This window comes from Primulina eburnea, chromosome 15, assembly GCF_022965805.1.
Source record: "Primulina eburnea isolate SZY01 chromosome 15, ASM2296580v1, whole genome shotgun sequence".
In the NCBI taxonomy this organism is placed as follows: domain Eukaryota; kingdom Viridiplantae; phylum Streptophyta; class Magnoliopsida; order Lamiales; family Gesneriaceae; genus Primulina; species Primulina eburnea.
The window spans coordinates 4,712,510-4,727,513 of record NC_133115.1 but is presented as its reverse complement, the minus strand read 5'-3'; the positions used below and the strand labels follow the sequence as shown (position 1 = coordinate 4,727,513).

Here is a 15,004-nt window from a genome sequence, read left to right as displayed (position 1 = left end):
ACCAATATAGCAGCTGAAAGGAGTTAGTAATAAGAGCAGTCAAAACCAATCGAGTTGCAGAATTTTTCTACTATTTTTTATCACCTTAAAATTTTTATGTTTATTAATTCACCCTTCCAAAAATTTTAATGTGATATAATTTTTCTTTTCGAATTCGCATTAAACGTTGTATCAAACCTTTCCTTTTTAATTATCCGTGACTAAAACCATCACTAATTAGCGACAAAATTTAAACCCGTTGCTAAAGTCATCGTCGCTTTCATATTGTGACGGGTTTTAAAAAATGGGCTAATTAGCGACAGTTTTGAGTATATAAGCCGTCGTTAAATAGTGACGGAATATATCAAAAACCGTCGCTACTCCGTCGCAAATTTTTTTTTAAAAATATTTTGTTTTATAATTTAATAAAAAAAAATTAGTTTTATAATTAATTGTACATATTTTTAAATTAATCTCTTCAACTCATCAAATTTGTAAATAATCTATGAAACGATTAAAACTTGTTATAAAATAATCGAACAACAAAATTAAATAATGTCATAAAACTGAAAAAAAAAATCGTTCATAAGTCTCAATAAATACATGTGTAGATAAAATAAAAAACTAAGGAGACTGAGTTTCATCATCGTTGTATGCATCGCCGCTATCGCCATCACCGTCGTCGTGACCAAAGTCTTGTGAAGGTGCAATGTAATCAGGCGAGTACCTCAGGACCTTACCCGAACGTCGATGATGTGAGAATCCAGCTGTGTATAGGTCATGACATTGGTAAAGCGCGTCCTCTGCTAGATGAGTCTCGACCATACAGAACTCGTCGGGATGTATGTGGCTGTGGCTGGGGTAATCCAGCGACGAGTCGATGGACCTGCTCCTCCAGACTCGTCATCCTATCCTTCAACGACGCACTCTCCTGCCGGATCGTATCCAAAGTGGTCTGCGTCGCCTGCAGGTCGATACGGAGATGCTCATTAATAGTTTTTTGTGCCTCCCACTCTGTATCTTGTGACCCTCTGTTGGAATTGCTCGAACCTCCACGTGGACGTCGAGCCATCTCATCCGGATAGACCGTGGAGGCCATGGAACTACATCCATACATTCCCTGACACATTTTGATTTTTCAACAGAGCAAAATTTTATTTTAAAAAATAAAAAGATATTAAAATACAAAATAGCCTAATACGTTAAGAGGAGGGTTACTGCTCACAAAACTGCTAGTTTACATGCTGGATTTCCAGATTATCACAATTTCTATTGATACGACTAGCAGCTTACAACGATGATGTAGAGTCTAGTTATAAATGCCTAGCAGATACCAGTGTGCATCGGTTACAATTTTCCCAGTTAAATCATATTCGAGCTTAAAATATCGGCATGACAGAAACTTGAGTGTACATTATTTCCCTCACCACATTTCTGGCAAACCAGTCGAAGCAAGAAGTACATTGGCCTCGAATTGGACATGTATGTCCACTCTCAAAGTGGTCACAGCTTAAAGGCTGTGTATGTACTGGGTAAACTTCGTTCTGCCGGTGCTCAAATCCAACATCAGCTAAAATGGTGTGTGTAGAGGTATTTGCAACGTCTTTGAATGTTGTGTAGCCTGCATTGAAACAAAGCAGCTATTCCAAGTGAACAAAAATAACAAGGCTAGCAGTTCCTAATACTAGTCAGAGATAACTGCGAGAATATTCAAACTGAACATCTTCCATGAGAATAACATGAGCAATCGATGCAGATGATTCGACTAAAGTTTAGTGAGATAGGAGCATTTATTATGTAAAACGAGATCTCTGTCACAACACATCACAGTTTAATTCTAAAGAACATACAAAGCTTCCTTTCTTCTGATATTCAGGCTTTATTGACAAAATAAAGTAATGGAAAAGACATTGTTTAACCCCTGTTCTTAAGACTTTTCAGTGGCTGTTATATACGTTTAATTTATAGTTGCCGGAAAACTTGCAGACATGCAGCTTATGTGTACAGATTTATTAACATACCTATTTCCATATTTCTGGACAAGCTTATGCCTTTTAACCATCGCTGAACTTGTTCCTTTTCTCGAGGTGAGTGGATCATCACTCTACTTTGACATGGTGATAAGCTAGTACCAGGGCCTCGGGGAGCCGGCTACTGCAAGGATGGAATTGCTGATTACTCAAACCCCGACCAATCATAAGATTGCTCCCGATATACTCATTACAGGGCAGTTCATTAAGCGTGTGATCCCTGGATGGAGAGGCTTCATTGTCAAGTATTTGTCCCCTCAAACTGCTTAATCTTGGAGAAAGAGCTTCCCTACTATCAAGTAAGGGGTTTGAATGATTGGGTAGTCTTTCCTGGTGATAAACATTTTGCTGTTCAATTCTTGCTGGAGTAACAGTCTGTCGAGGTGCCATTAACCCATCTTGACCAATTTGAGAGCCAATAGGACTACCACCTGATACCTGGGCAACAACATCACTTCTATCCAAGTGTCGACTTCTGTAATTAGGAAGTTGATGTATCTGTCGCTGTATTCGTCGTCTTTCATAAAGAGTAAACGCCACCGACCCAGATGAAGGAGAATCAGCCTGAAAATCTCCAATAGAATGCGTAGGAACCGAGTGTCCGGTTACTTGAGTCAATGGTGCGTCAGGCACAAGTAACTCATGGAGATAAAAAGTTTCTCGAACAGTGGCGCCAGGAGATGAAACAACAGCCAAATTGTGGTCTGCTCCATGATCAGAGGTTGGATTCATAGCTTGTGCATTTGAAGAACCAAGAAAGGCTGGATTACAGGCATCACAGTACCAATTTCCTTCAGGTACTTCAAACCCAAGACCGACACAATATGTGTGCATAGGTAAATCACAGAGATCGCAGAGAAGCATAAGCGCGTCATCCCCATCTTGCTGGCATTCCGCACAATGAACATTCTCATATGGATCAATAAATCCCCTGAGCTCTTCCTCCGATGGTTGATAAACCTGTATTCGGCAGAATTAAATAATGTTGTTGAAAAAATTAGAGAGATCCATCAAACCACAATTAATCCATGCCTCTACTAATTAAAATAATACCTGATCTCGCTCCGGGACAGGAATAGCCGCATCCCTCGAATTAAATTTGCCATCAATTCGTGCAGTTCTACGGATTGTTGCAAACCGTTGCTTACAGAGGGGGCAACGAGATTCCACCTTTGACCACTCCATTATGCAAGAAAAGCAAAAGTAGTGACTGCAACAATTTAATATTCCTCTGACTGTTCTCTTCCCCTCCTCAGATAGACAAATCCCACAGACCTGTTTCCCTACCTCAATCGTCGTGTCTTCCAACTTTTCCTTGCCCTTCTTCTGCCCTTTCGCAATCTGCGCAGCAGCTTGCCTGGTAAGCCTGCTCACCCTGTTCCTCTTTGTGGCAAGCAATTCCTTTTCATCATCTGGTGCAAATTCTTCATTAATGTTGTCATCAGAATCATTATAATCATCGTCTCCTTTCTCTTCTCGATACGAAACATCGCTTTCCTTTTTAAGCCTTCTCAACGTAATCTGCATATTTTTCTGCAGATGAAACCCGAGTTTTCTTTCTTGGTTTCTCTTGTCCATGCCGAAGTTCTATGTCACCACCACCATCTTCTTCTACGTCTTGTGATAGCCTACTTTTCTTTCGTCGTTTAGCACCATCGAAATTGTCATCTTCTTGGTTTTCTTCTTCACTATAAGCTGCCTGTTTCTTTCTTGGCTTACCAACCCAACTATTTTTTCTCCCTTGAAAACCCTTTTTACCTCTAGGTCTAGAAATTTCTTTAATCTTATTTTTTCCGAAATCCTCCTCAGGTTCATCGTCATCTTCTTCTTCCTCCTCCAATTCCCCTAAACTTTCTTCTGACACATCCTCAGAAACAAACGAATGCTTTTCGTCCTCTGATTCATCGAGCCCATCTTCTTCGCCCACCATGTAATCTTCATCTGATTCATCGGAACCTTCTTTCTTTACGCAAACCTTCTTCCTGGTTCTACATCTGTAGGTAATCTTGCCTCCCCTTGCCATCCTCCATGCACCAACGAAATCAAACGATATAATTATAAAATCACGTTAAGGGGTGTGTATTAAATCTAGTTATTCAATAACGAGATTTAATGATTTTTTTATAAATTTGGTAGATTTTTTTGTCAAATATTTGTAAACAAAATTTCATAGATTTTGTAGATTTTTTTCAATAATTTCGTAGATATTTACAATTTTTTTTATTGATGGTACAAATTTTCTACTTTTATAAATAAATATTTTTTTAAAATTTATTTGAACTAGTAATTATTTAACTTAAATGATATCTTATTTTGAAATATATTTTATAATATAAATAAATTTAATTATTTAAAAAATATATATGTTTCAATTTAACAAAATCCAAATTTCAATTATTTATCTATTCAAAAAAAAAATATATATATATATATATATAACAAATTTTTATATCAATATAAGTAAAAAAACTAATCAAAACAGTACTAAATTTGATAAATTTTAAGTAGTCTTATAACAAAATCTAAGGTTCGTTATTATCAATATGATCAATGTCACTCTACATTCGATTTGTTATAGCATCCTTCCATGTAATTGTATTTTCTCATTGTTGTTCTTGAGTGTCAAATATTTAATTAAAGTTGTTATCTTCGTAAACTTGTTTTGATGAAGGTCGTGGAACTTGATTCTCTGGCTCAAATGATATCTTTACTTTGAAATATATTTTATAATATAAATAAATTTAATTATTTAAAAAATAAATATGTTTAATATATGAAAAAAATCACAACAATTTAACAAAATCAAAATTTCAATTATCTGTCTATTCAATATGCATATTGAATAATATATAATTGAAATTATATATATATATATATATATATATATATATATATATATATATAAAACAAATTTTTATATCAATATAGTAAAAGAACTAATCAAACAGTAAGCAATTTGATAAATTTAAAGCAGTCTTTGTAACAAAAATCTAAGGTTCCTTATTATCAATATGATCAATGTCACTCCACATTCGATTTGCTATAGCATCCTTCCATGTAATTGTATTTTCTCGTTGTTGTTCTTAAGTGTCAAATATTTGATTAAAGTTGTTATCTTCGTAAACTTGTTCTGATGAAGGTTGTGGAACTTGATTCTCTGGTTCAACCGAAAATTCATCAGATCGACACTCTTTCCAAAGAAATTTTTGCAATCCGGCACAAGCCAATACAAGTTCCGCCTGTGTTGTATATGAAAATGGAGGAGCAGTTTTGAATATTTTTAACTGTGATTTAAATATACCAAATGTCCTCTCAACGACGTTTCTCAAATATGCATGACGAAGATTGAACAACTCTTTTGTATCTTAGGGTGACGACCTTGGCCAGTGAATTCTTGGATATGATAACGAACACATCTAAAAGGAACCAAAAATTGACGTTAATTTACATATCCACAATCCACTAAAAATAATTTAACTATCGAATTGTATTTTTAAAATCAAGTAACCAACGAATAACATATATAATCTTGGAAAATTACAAATTTTTTAAATAATTAGCGTATAGACAAAAAAATACCTTGTGGCACCTTAAGCCCGTCTTTTCTTGATAAAACATTTGTTAATATACTTGATAAAACATCTGTTTCATTTATATATGCTTATAAATTAAAATTTATTGATTAATTATTTATGCATATTGAATAGACAGATGATTGAAATTTTGATTTTGTAAAATTGAATTGTGATTTTTTTTTCATATATTAAATATATTTATTTTTTAAATAATTAAATTTATATACATTATAAAATTTATTTCAAAGGGAAGATGTCATTCATGTTATCAGTTCAAAGAAATTTTAAAAAAATATTTATTTATAAAAGTACAAAAATTGTATTATCAATCAAAAAATTTGTAAATATCTACAAAAATATTGAAAAAAGTCTGCAAAATCCATTGAAATTTGTTTACAAATGTATTAGATTTTATAAAAATCAATAAAAATCTATCAAATCTACGAAAATCTATTATTATTTAAAAAAAAATCATTAAAAATCATTAAATCTTTGAATACACGCCGCTAAGGTATAGGCTGCAGAACAAAAGCGGAATAAAGCTTAAACAGACAAACCAACATCCCCACACACGCACACACGAATCATAATCGATCTGAATTAACCAGAATAGAAACTCGCAATTATAAAATTTCACCCTCCAGCGGTTGACGGTTGCTAAATTCCAACCAAACACAATTAAACGTCTAAATTATCTCCATAACAGTAGAAGAAAATACATGGGAAAAAACACCCGAAATGAACACAAAGGACGGAAATACAGAGAAGATCTCCACAGAAAAGAGGATCTCCGGTGTCTTCTACCTGCGACTGGAGAAAGGACACCAGAAACAATACAAATTGAATGGATTTCAACGAACTTCGCTACAATTTCCGCCACCGCTCTCCCTTCATCATGGGTACCGACCTATACAGAGAAGTGAGAAGTTGAACGCACATTACGTTCAATGCAGGTAAAAGTTGAATTTTGGTAGCAAATTTAAATCTCGCACCCATAAATAGCTACGAAACCGCATTTTGTAAACGCGCCATCTATTTATATCTTCTTTTTTTTTGACGAAATATCTTATTATCTTATTTTTGTTACTTAAATCTAAGAATATAGTAGAAGATAAACAAAATCGTCCTAAAAGGCATCATGTTCTGGATTTTGATATTTTAACTAGAAGAAATTTGGTTTCGGTATAATAAGTTGGTCTTTTCCTCTAAATCCAAATATAAGTTATCATTCACTTCTCATATAAAAAAATTGACAAAAACTTGTGTGAGACGGTCTCACGGGTCGTATTTGTGAGACGGATCTCTTATTTAGGTCACCCATGAAAAAGTATTACTTTTTATGCTAAGAGTATTACTTTTTATTGTGAATATGGGTAGGATTGACCCGTCTCACAAATTATGATCCGTGAGACGGTCTCACATGAGACTCACTCAAAATAATTTAGTTAGTCTGAGAGTTTATCTAATGTAAATCGAATAATAACAGCTGCGGGTTTTAGCATCATAAAAAGACCATACTGAATCGGTGATGGACTAAGATTTTGATTCACAATGTATGTATATTGCATCTATGATCTATCTAAGTTTTGACGGGAAATTATAATTATCGTCACCGTGAAATATATAAATATAAAAAACATCAATCACCTACAATAAATTAAAGATATTTTTATAACCTGTGTTTTTAAAAAAAACGGGTGCATTTATCTCATTTGCAGAGGATTTTATGCAACATTTTTAGGTTTTTAAAAAAGCCTAGGTTTTTAAATAGAGTAAGTCTCTTGTAAAACGATTTTACGGATATTTATTTATGATGTAAGTTAATTCTGTTCATATTTACAATAAAAAATAATATTTTTTATAGATGAGTCAAATAGAATATCTGATTCATAAAATTGACATATGAAATTGTCCCAAGTTTTTGTATTTAAAATTTAATGTGGGTTTATTTGTTTTTTTCAGTTTTCACACAGGCGCTAAATGCTACTCCATCCCTCTCAAATATCAAGATTACATTTCTTTTTTCATTTATCTCAATTATATCGTCTAATTTTCATACTTAATATTATTTTACCAGTCTTGTCACATGATAGCATACATTATTAATGTATTTCCAAGAATTTTTAATTCTATAAAAAATATTCATTAAAAAAATGTAAACGGTAATATTTTTTTTGTTTTTGTAAAATTTACTTTTCTAATAAACTTTTTAATATGTGCGGAAAAAAAAAACATAAATACATAGAAAGAAGGGAGTATTTGATCAAGTTTTGACGGTAAAAAATTGCAAAAATAAAAGAGACGATGAATCAGTGGGCTATGTTCCTTAGAGACGATGGTTAAATTTGAAAAGACGTCGGAAAGTTGCTTCGATGCTCAAATAAAATAAGGATCGGAGTAACATATACTGATTTGTCGTAGTTTCCCAGATATGAGATTAAAAAAAAAGAATAGCATATGAATTTCACTAGAAATAGAATGTTTGCATATGGTAAAGAATATTATGATACACCTTTGATGTAAAATGAAAATTTTGCTGAATTTTTATTGGGATCATATTCAAACTTGATGAGCATGCGTTTGACTAATTTGTGGAATAGATGCAATGGAAACATCACTAACGTGACCACATGAATGATTTTGTCTACGACTAATATGCATTTAATTTGATATTCGGAAGACAAAAAACGAAAAAATATGGTTTTGATGAAAAAGTGTAATCTTTGTTTTTATTTATTTATTTTTGGAAACAAAGGGGAAATAAATCCAAATATACCACCCATTGATTTCTCGTTATAAGTTATGAAGTAGTAATAATAAACGCAGAGAAAAAGATTTCCCCGAACAACTTGAGTTTTCTTGCAATTAATTACTCAAAATGGAGTGTATATTAATGTCCTTTGGCGGTAACATCTAAAAGAGTAAAATGAAAAGAAAAGAAAACGAGATTACTGTCAGAATGTGTGAGAGAAATGTGTGCCAAGGAATAATCCCTCAATGGTCCGAGGCAAAAATGGACAGGATATTCTTCTTTAGTGTGAACTCATCCACCTTGGCTGGGTTGATAGACTGCAATAAACATCCATAATAACATCATCTAAGATTGTTTTGTCCCTCGCAAATTTGTATTCCTAGAACCGTTTTTTCATTTTTTCGGAGTTGGGAGACGATGTTTGTTATAATCGGATTACGAACATCAGATATTGTCCCAAACTTCAGTGTTTCTAAACACTTGTTTTAAAATAAATTTTGTCAACCTATATCATAGTTGAGGGGTGGGTGTATCAAACAAAAGGATATTTTCGAGAAGGGACGGAAATATTTTCTAATAGTGTAGTTTTTGTTTCTACATGTCAGAAAATATTTCTCAAGATGATTAAATCTACCAAGACAATGGACATTCTTCAACTTCCGAAAAATGAAAAAGAACCACAGTAATACTATGTTTTACCTCCTAACAAAAATGACCAACCGTGACAAATCTAATTCTAGAAATGAAATGATATAATCCAAATGCAACACGACAAGAGTGAAACCATGGTTATAATTAAGCAGTGCAATCATTATATATAAATATATTAGGTAGTGTTTATCTTAAGTGTTTCTAAGTTTCTGACCAATGAAATGTTTGAAAATTGTATGTAGAAGCTATGAAGTACTTCAAAAAGTTCTCCCAAACACTACCTAATTGGCATCTAACGAGGAATGAAGTAGGGTAACTGGTTAAAAGTTTTTAGTTGTGGTTCTGAGAAAGTCGAGAGTAAAGAGACACCAAAAATTTACCTTGGCTAGCATGCGTTCTAGTCGCTGAACTTCGTTTTTGGCGTAATCGGCACCTTTGTCCAAGCAACTCTTGGCAGCTTTCACATATATCTTCCGTATCTGAGAAAATTATGGAAAGAAACGTGAAAAAAATGCACCCCTGCTATATGTGAACATATATTGTTAATTTAGTAATGAGTGACGAAATTAGGACAAGCTTTCCTACACAACTATGGACAAAAAAGTGCAACGTATAATGTATTCATATATTTTGTAAGAAATGTAACAAGATGATGCCATAGAGACAACCTTGCAGTAGAGCCCGTAAGTTTTTCAGCCTCCACTTCTATCCGGTTGAATACTGCCTTTTTATCCTCATCTGTTGCACTTATAAATTCCTTCACTAAGCTATTTAGGGTCTCAACAACACCGGCCTAAAAGACGACAAAAAACTAAGCAGAATAAACAAGAAGTACCAGAGATGGAAATGCCTGTAAATTTGCTACTGACCTTAGAAGTTAATTGTCCCTTTCCATTTCGGCTAGTTCCACACTTCTCATTGATGAAGTTGACAAAGTCATCTAAATCTCTGCCACCACCATAATCTTCACCAGCCTTGTTGTTCCTTGGGAAAAATTTCAGGGTAGGAAAACCACTCACACCGTACCTGCTTAGCAGGCCACCCAAGGTTATCCATACTGGAATTTATCTTCAATATATTTTGTTGATAAGACAAAAGGAGGAGAAGCAACAGTCAGGGCCACACATTTTTTTGAGTACTTACTTCTCTGCAATATCTTTGTAATTATCAGCCTCAACATTGGCAATTACAACATTTTCTTCCAAGTCGAATGCTTTTGCAACCTTTTCGTAAGTCTACATGTAAAAAGCAGGAAAAAGTTATGGATATCAAATACATGCCACCACACGACACTTAATTTCTTAAGGAGTCGAGAATGAAGTTACAGGAGCTAGGTTCTTGCAATGGCCACACCTGGAAAAGTAAATCATTGATCAGAAATGAAGAGCATGTTTAGACTTAACACCACCATGCCAGTGGAAGCCCATGAAGTTGTTACAGCGTACAAACTGAACCATCTCATCCTAATTTTCAGGAATGACACTTACCAGGGTGCATAAAACTCCACAAGGACATCTTTTTTCTCATCGAGTACGATTTCATCAAAGTTGTCAGGAGTCAGAACCACTACACTCGAAGGGCTTTTAGCAATCTTAACATTTGTCCCTGAGAACAGAACAGAACATAACATTTGAGAAAATAATGTAATAAAGAACAACGTAAGAATGAATCTGAATAATATTTGTGCAAGAAGACATAAATGATCACATAAGTAGCCAAGTAATGTTCATAGGCATCAAACTTGAATTTATTTTGCGTGAACAAAGCAAGACATATTTTTATTCTGGACTGAAATTGGGGCCTCCTGCCTCCATAACCATCCATGCAAAACATATTTTTTCAGCCACTACGAATGCCAACTTCAACAATAATTTGTTTTAAAACATAAATTAGAGCCTTTAGCGAGAAAAAACGGAAAAAAAAACAGTGCACTATGTTTCATCAATATGATTAAAAAGTTAATAATGGGTGCTACAGTATGTAACAACCAGAAACTTTTACCTCCTTCACTGTTAACAAATTCAGCAAGGGCTTCTGCACTACGTTCACCTTCATACCTAAGAAACAGGACATTTATTTATGAGGAATGCACAACCGGAAAACATCACTGTCTAAGAGTTTCGAGCTAAGCGCAGAAACTCACTTTTTTGGCTCCAAAGAGCCCTTAGGAAACCATTGGATGGTGGGATAGCCAGAAACCCCATATTTACTGCAAATACTTTTGTGCTCATCACAATCAACCTGCGATATAATTATCCACCAAAGATTAAAACACTGACAAAACAAATATAAATAGAAATGGGAATAATCTCCTCTCATACTTCATTGAATCCAGATCCTAAAAAATAATCAAATGAGTGCCACGATATATCATAGGTGGTCATCAAATAGTTTTTCCTTAAATGAGAGGGAACATTTGACTGAATTACTGTGACATTAAGCTCTAGATGACAAATTATGAGTTTTAAATTTCTTTAATATATGGGTAACAAAATCAATATCAACGATGCAGTTAAAAAAATTTGAAAAAAGAAATATAACCTTGCCAATTAAAACTGATTTGGCCTTCTTGAAACTTGCCCCAAGGTTTTCATACTCTGGAGCAAGCTTTTTACAGTGTCCACACCTGCAAAGAAAGGATCACTCATCCTAAAAACCATTGTTGCGGTAATAGCGAAAATCCCGAAAGGCTTCACGAAAATTTCACAACAGAAACAAGCAGTTTACTCCATGTATTCAAAGAGTCAACGATTAAAAAAATTGCAGTTTACCATTGGAAAATGAAAAATAAAAATCTCGTTTTGCATCGAATACAAGGTGACCGGTATGAAATCCCGATAAACCTCCAACCTAAATCAAAGAATTAAACTCCAAAAACAACATTTCCACCAAATCCACAAAACTCAAACCACCAATAGTCGTATACAAAAACCAGCAGCAGCAATACGAAAGCTTACACTCAAATTCATAAACTAAAATTACCAGAAACCAAAAATAGAGAATCAGAAACATTATATACCAGGGGGCGTAGAACTCAACGAGAGCTCCTCGATCTTGACCAACCTCTTTCTCGAAGTTGTCCTCGGTCAACACGACGACATCGTCGGCAAACGCAAGAGCAAACAGGCACAGTATCAAAGCGGATACCAAGCAGATCCATAGTCTCGCCATTTTTTTCTTCTCAAATAAGCAAATTTTATTTTTCTCTGATCGAAGAAGAAACTGGAACGAAAATGAATTTATATAACAAACAGGCGTAGACTTTTCAGACCCTTATGTTGACTATAGTTAAGCCCAGGTACGAATGTTTTTCTGAGACGATCTTATAAATTTTTATTTGTAAAAAGTGTCAATCCTATCGATATTAATAATAAAAATTAATAATTAATAATCTTAGCACAAAAAATAATATTTTTTCGTAGATGATCTAAATAAGAGATTCTTATCACAAAATACGATATGTAAAACCATCTCACACAAGTTTTTGTCCAGATAGTGTGTCAAACGCTGGCTCAAGGACCCAAGCATTTTTATCGTGGTGGAATACGGAAGGTTCGATCCTGGGTGTGGGGGCAGTACCCACACCCAAGATCAAGGGTTGAGATTCATATCATGGGGAATAAAAAATTTTAAAAAAAATAAAAAATTGGGCCAGAAAAAATTCTGGCCCTTGGATGCCTGCAGGGGTAGGATGAAATAATCCGTGGAGTACCTAACATAACCATTTATAATTGGGCCAACTATTGACATAATAGATCGTCTAATTTACGACAATCTAATACATAATAATGAAACTTATGTTTTGATATATCAAGTTAAAATCGAGACTTGGACATTCATTCCTCTTTGACTTAGTTTTTAGAATTGAGTTAAGTCCAAATCTTAATCTTTAATAAGAAGAATTGAAAAAAAAAAAATTCAAACCCGACGTGAATATAAAACAATTTGATAAGTCTAAATTCAAACCCGAATCAACATGACTAACACGACCAACTCGATTCGATTTTTATCATTATTATTTTATTATTTTATAGAATTATAAAAAATCAAAACATATATATGTATAATCATAATAAAAATATTTTAATTTAAATATATGTTAATAAAATCTAAATATAATATATGCTTCATGTGTTTAAATATTTAAATTTAGTAGTACAATTGTCTAAATGATTAATTATTCCAAAAATAATCATTGTTTAGAAATTCAAATACTTCACAAAATAAATATTACATGTTTAAAATTTATGATATTAATATAAAAAATCTTCAAAATAAAAAATGTAACTTAATTATTTCAAGATTCACTTATCGACCTTTTTATATTTTGTGCACTAGTCAAACCTTAAAACAAAATATGAAATAAAAATAAAATAAAACTGACTGTTTATATAGAGTTTAGTTTACAAATTTCAACTAATTTGCTTTTCAATATATGTATCAATAAAATTATAATAATTATTCATAATATATGGTAACATTATTTGAGCAAGCATCATAATTTAGGGGGAAAAATTATTTTTTTGAGTCAGATTTCAGTTGGTTCGGGGTCAGAATTCGTGGTTCAATCTGATATGATCAGAACCCGAAAACCCCCAATTCTAACTCAAAATTTTTCGGATTGACGAGTTGAGTTTGTTTTTTACACCATAGTTCAGTTGAATTAAACTTAAAAGTTAAAACTTGGGTACTAAATAAACTTACAAGTCATCACATACGGATAATGTAAATGTTTCTTTAAATAACACCTATGTCTATGCATAAAATTAAATTTTGGCTCTAAAAGGTTAATGAGTTAGTAGATTAGGTGATCGTTTAGTCAGTTTAATTTCTACTACCAATACTATCTCGGTCAAACTTGTTGCACATGGTTTGTCTAATACTATTTATCTAGCTAACCTGATTTTCAGGTTACTACGATAGTCTAATAATTTATTTAATGTACGTAAAATGGTAACGATTATTTAAAAAAATTAAATTCATAGAGTAAGTAAAAAAAGATATTAAAATCTGTATATTCGCAAATTTCAAGATTATACATAATTAAATTATTTTTGACATCTAGTCGATTTTTTTTTAAATAGTTTTGACGATTTTTAGAAATCTCGTTTCATTTTCTTTTTTAAAAAATTGTGCTGAATTTGGTCATTGTAATACATACCATATTTATGAATTATATTAGAAATTATTTTGATATAACATTCTACAGATAAACAAATAAACAAAGAAAAGGTAAAGCATTTTTGTGAATTTACACAACTTGAATTTTTAAAATCAATTAAACCAAAATTTGAATTGATAGTTATCTAATAAATTCAAGGTAAAATTTAATGCAATGAATAAATAAAAAAGACAATTTAAAATGAAGTTTTTAAAATCAATTAGACGCAAAATTTGTTGAAAATCTCGGTTTACCTCTCTCTTATTAATTTATATAATCGCAACTCACTTTTATTCTGGCTTTTGATAGGATTCCCTAAATTAGTAACATTCTCTCTCAATATATGTTAAACTAACTCGACACAATTAAATAATTAAATGTTTTCAACTATTTATCAAATGTGAGTTGCATACATAATTCGTGGAATTTCTTAGCTTTCGATCTATTGGACAATAAATATCAATATGTATTTACTTTTATATGCCTATACAAATTGTAAATCCACATATTGTGTTACTCGTTCTTATTGCAAACTATTCTTTCGACTTCGTTCACATTATATAATATTATCAAAGTTAGATAGACTTAAATAATCAAATAGAAAACAATAACACAATAAAGCATATGCAAATGTCGAATGTCAAATTATGTAAAACAAAGTTTTGGATAGGATATCTTAAATCCCAACAAATAAAAGAGTTTAGGTACTCAACAACATAAAAAATCTCAAAACCACAATTAAACGAAGTCTCTAAAGTAAGAATATAAGAAGAAGGACAATAACTAAAAAATGTTGCAAGAAATCTTAACTTCGTGCTCGGTTTCTTTGCTCCAAATTGTCTTTTTTTTCTCCTTG

General features: G+C 32.6%; 2 protein-coding genes across 3 annotated transcripts; both read right to left on the bottom strand.

Annotated features, from left to right (window-relative positions):
- Positions 1–517: 517 nt before the first annotated feature.
- On the bottom strand, positions 518–4,106 carry LOC140814999 (uncharacterized). Of its 2 annotated transcripts, none has more exons than XM_073174095.1 (4): positions 3,063–4,106; positions 2,001–2,969; positions 1,509–1,600; positions 518–1,099 (listed from the first exon to the last, which is right to left on the bottom strand). In XM_073174095.1, exons 1-2 carry the CDS (start codon positions 3,585–3,587, stop codon positions 2,079–2,081), a joined length of 1,416 nt encoding a protein of 471 aa, XP_073030196.1. In that variant the 5' UTR covers positions 3,588–4,106; the 3' UTR covers positions 518–1,099; positions 1,509–1,600; positions 2,001–2,078. The 2 variants fall into 2 exon arrangements, with proteins under 2 accessions (XP_073030196.1, XP_073030195.1); XM_073174094.1 differs by having other exon boundaries at positions 1,407–1,600; positions 3,063–4,105.
- Positions 4,107–8,397: 4,291 nt separating this feature from the next.
- Positions 8,398–12,268, bottom strand: LOC140814875 (probable protein disulfide-isomerase A6). The gene is made up of 11 exons (XM_073173974.1): positions 12,007–12,268; positions 11,529–11,613; positions 11,131–11,228; positions 10,989–11,044; positions 10,475–10,592; positions 10,313–10,340; positions 10,131–10,222; positions 9,857–10,013; positions 9,634–9,780; positions 9,368–9,466; positions 8,398–8,653 (listed from the first exon to the last, which is right to left on the bottom strand). Exons 1-11 carry the CDS (start codon positions 12,156–12,158, stop codon positions 8,579–8,581), a joined length of 1,107 nt encoding a protein of 368 aa, XP_073030075.1. The 5' UTR covers positions 12,159–12,268; the 3' UTR covers positions 8,398–8,578.
- Positions 12,269–15,004: the final 2,736 nt, after the last annotated feature.

Excerpts from the sequence above, each read along its gene's own strand:
- LOC140814999 (XM_073174095.1), bottom strand. The coding sequence starts at position 3,587 with ATGGACAAGAGAAACCAAGAAAGAAAACTCGGGTTTCATCTGCAGAAA. Across the intron at positions 2,970-3,062 it reads CTGTCCCGGAGCGAGATCAG|GTTTATCAACCATCGGAGGA; the intron begins GTATTATTTTAA and ends TGCCGAATACAG.
- LOC140814875 (XM_073173974.1), bottom strand. The coding sequence starts at position 12,158 with ATGGCGAGACTATGGATCTGCTTGGTATCCGCTTTGATACTGTGCCTG. Across the intron at positions 11,614-12,006 it reads GTTGAGTTCTACGCCCCCTG|GTGTGGACACTGTAAAAAGC; the intron begins GTATATAATGTT and ends CTTTCTTTGCAG. Across the intron at positions 11,229-11,528 it reads AATCAGTTTTAATTGGCAAG|GTTGATTGTGATGAGCACAA; the intron begins GTTATATTTCTT and ends ATTATATCGCAG.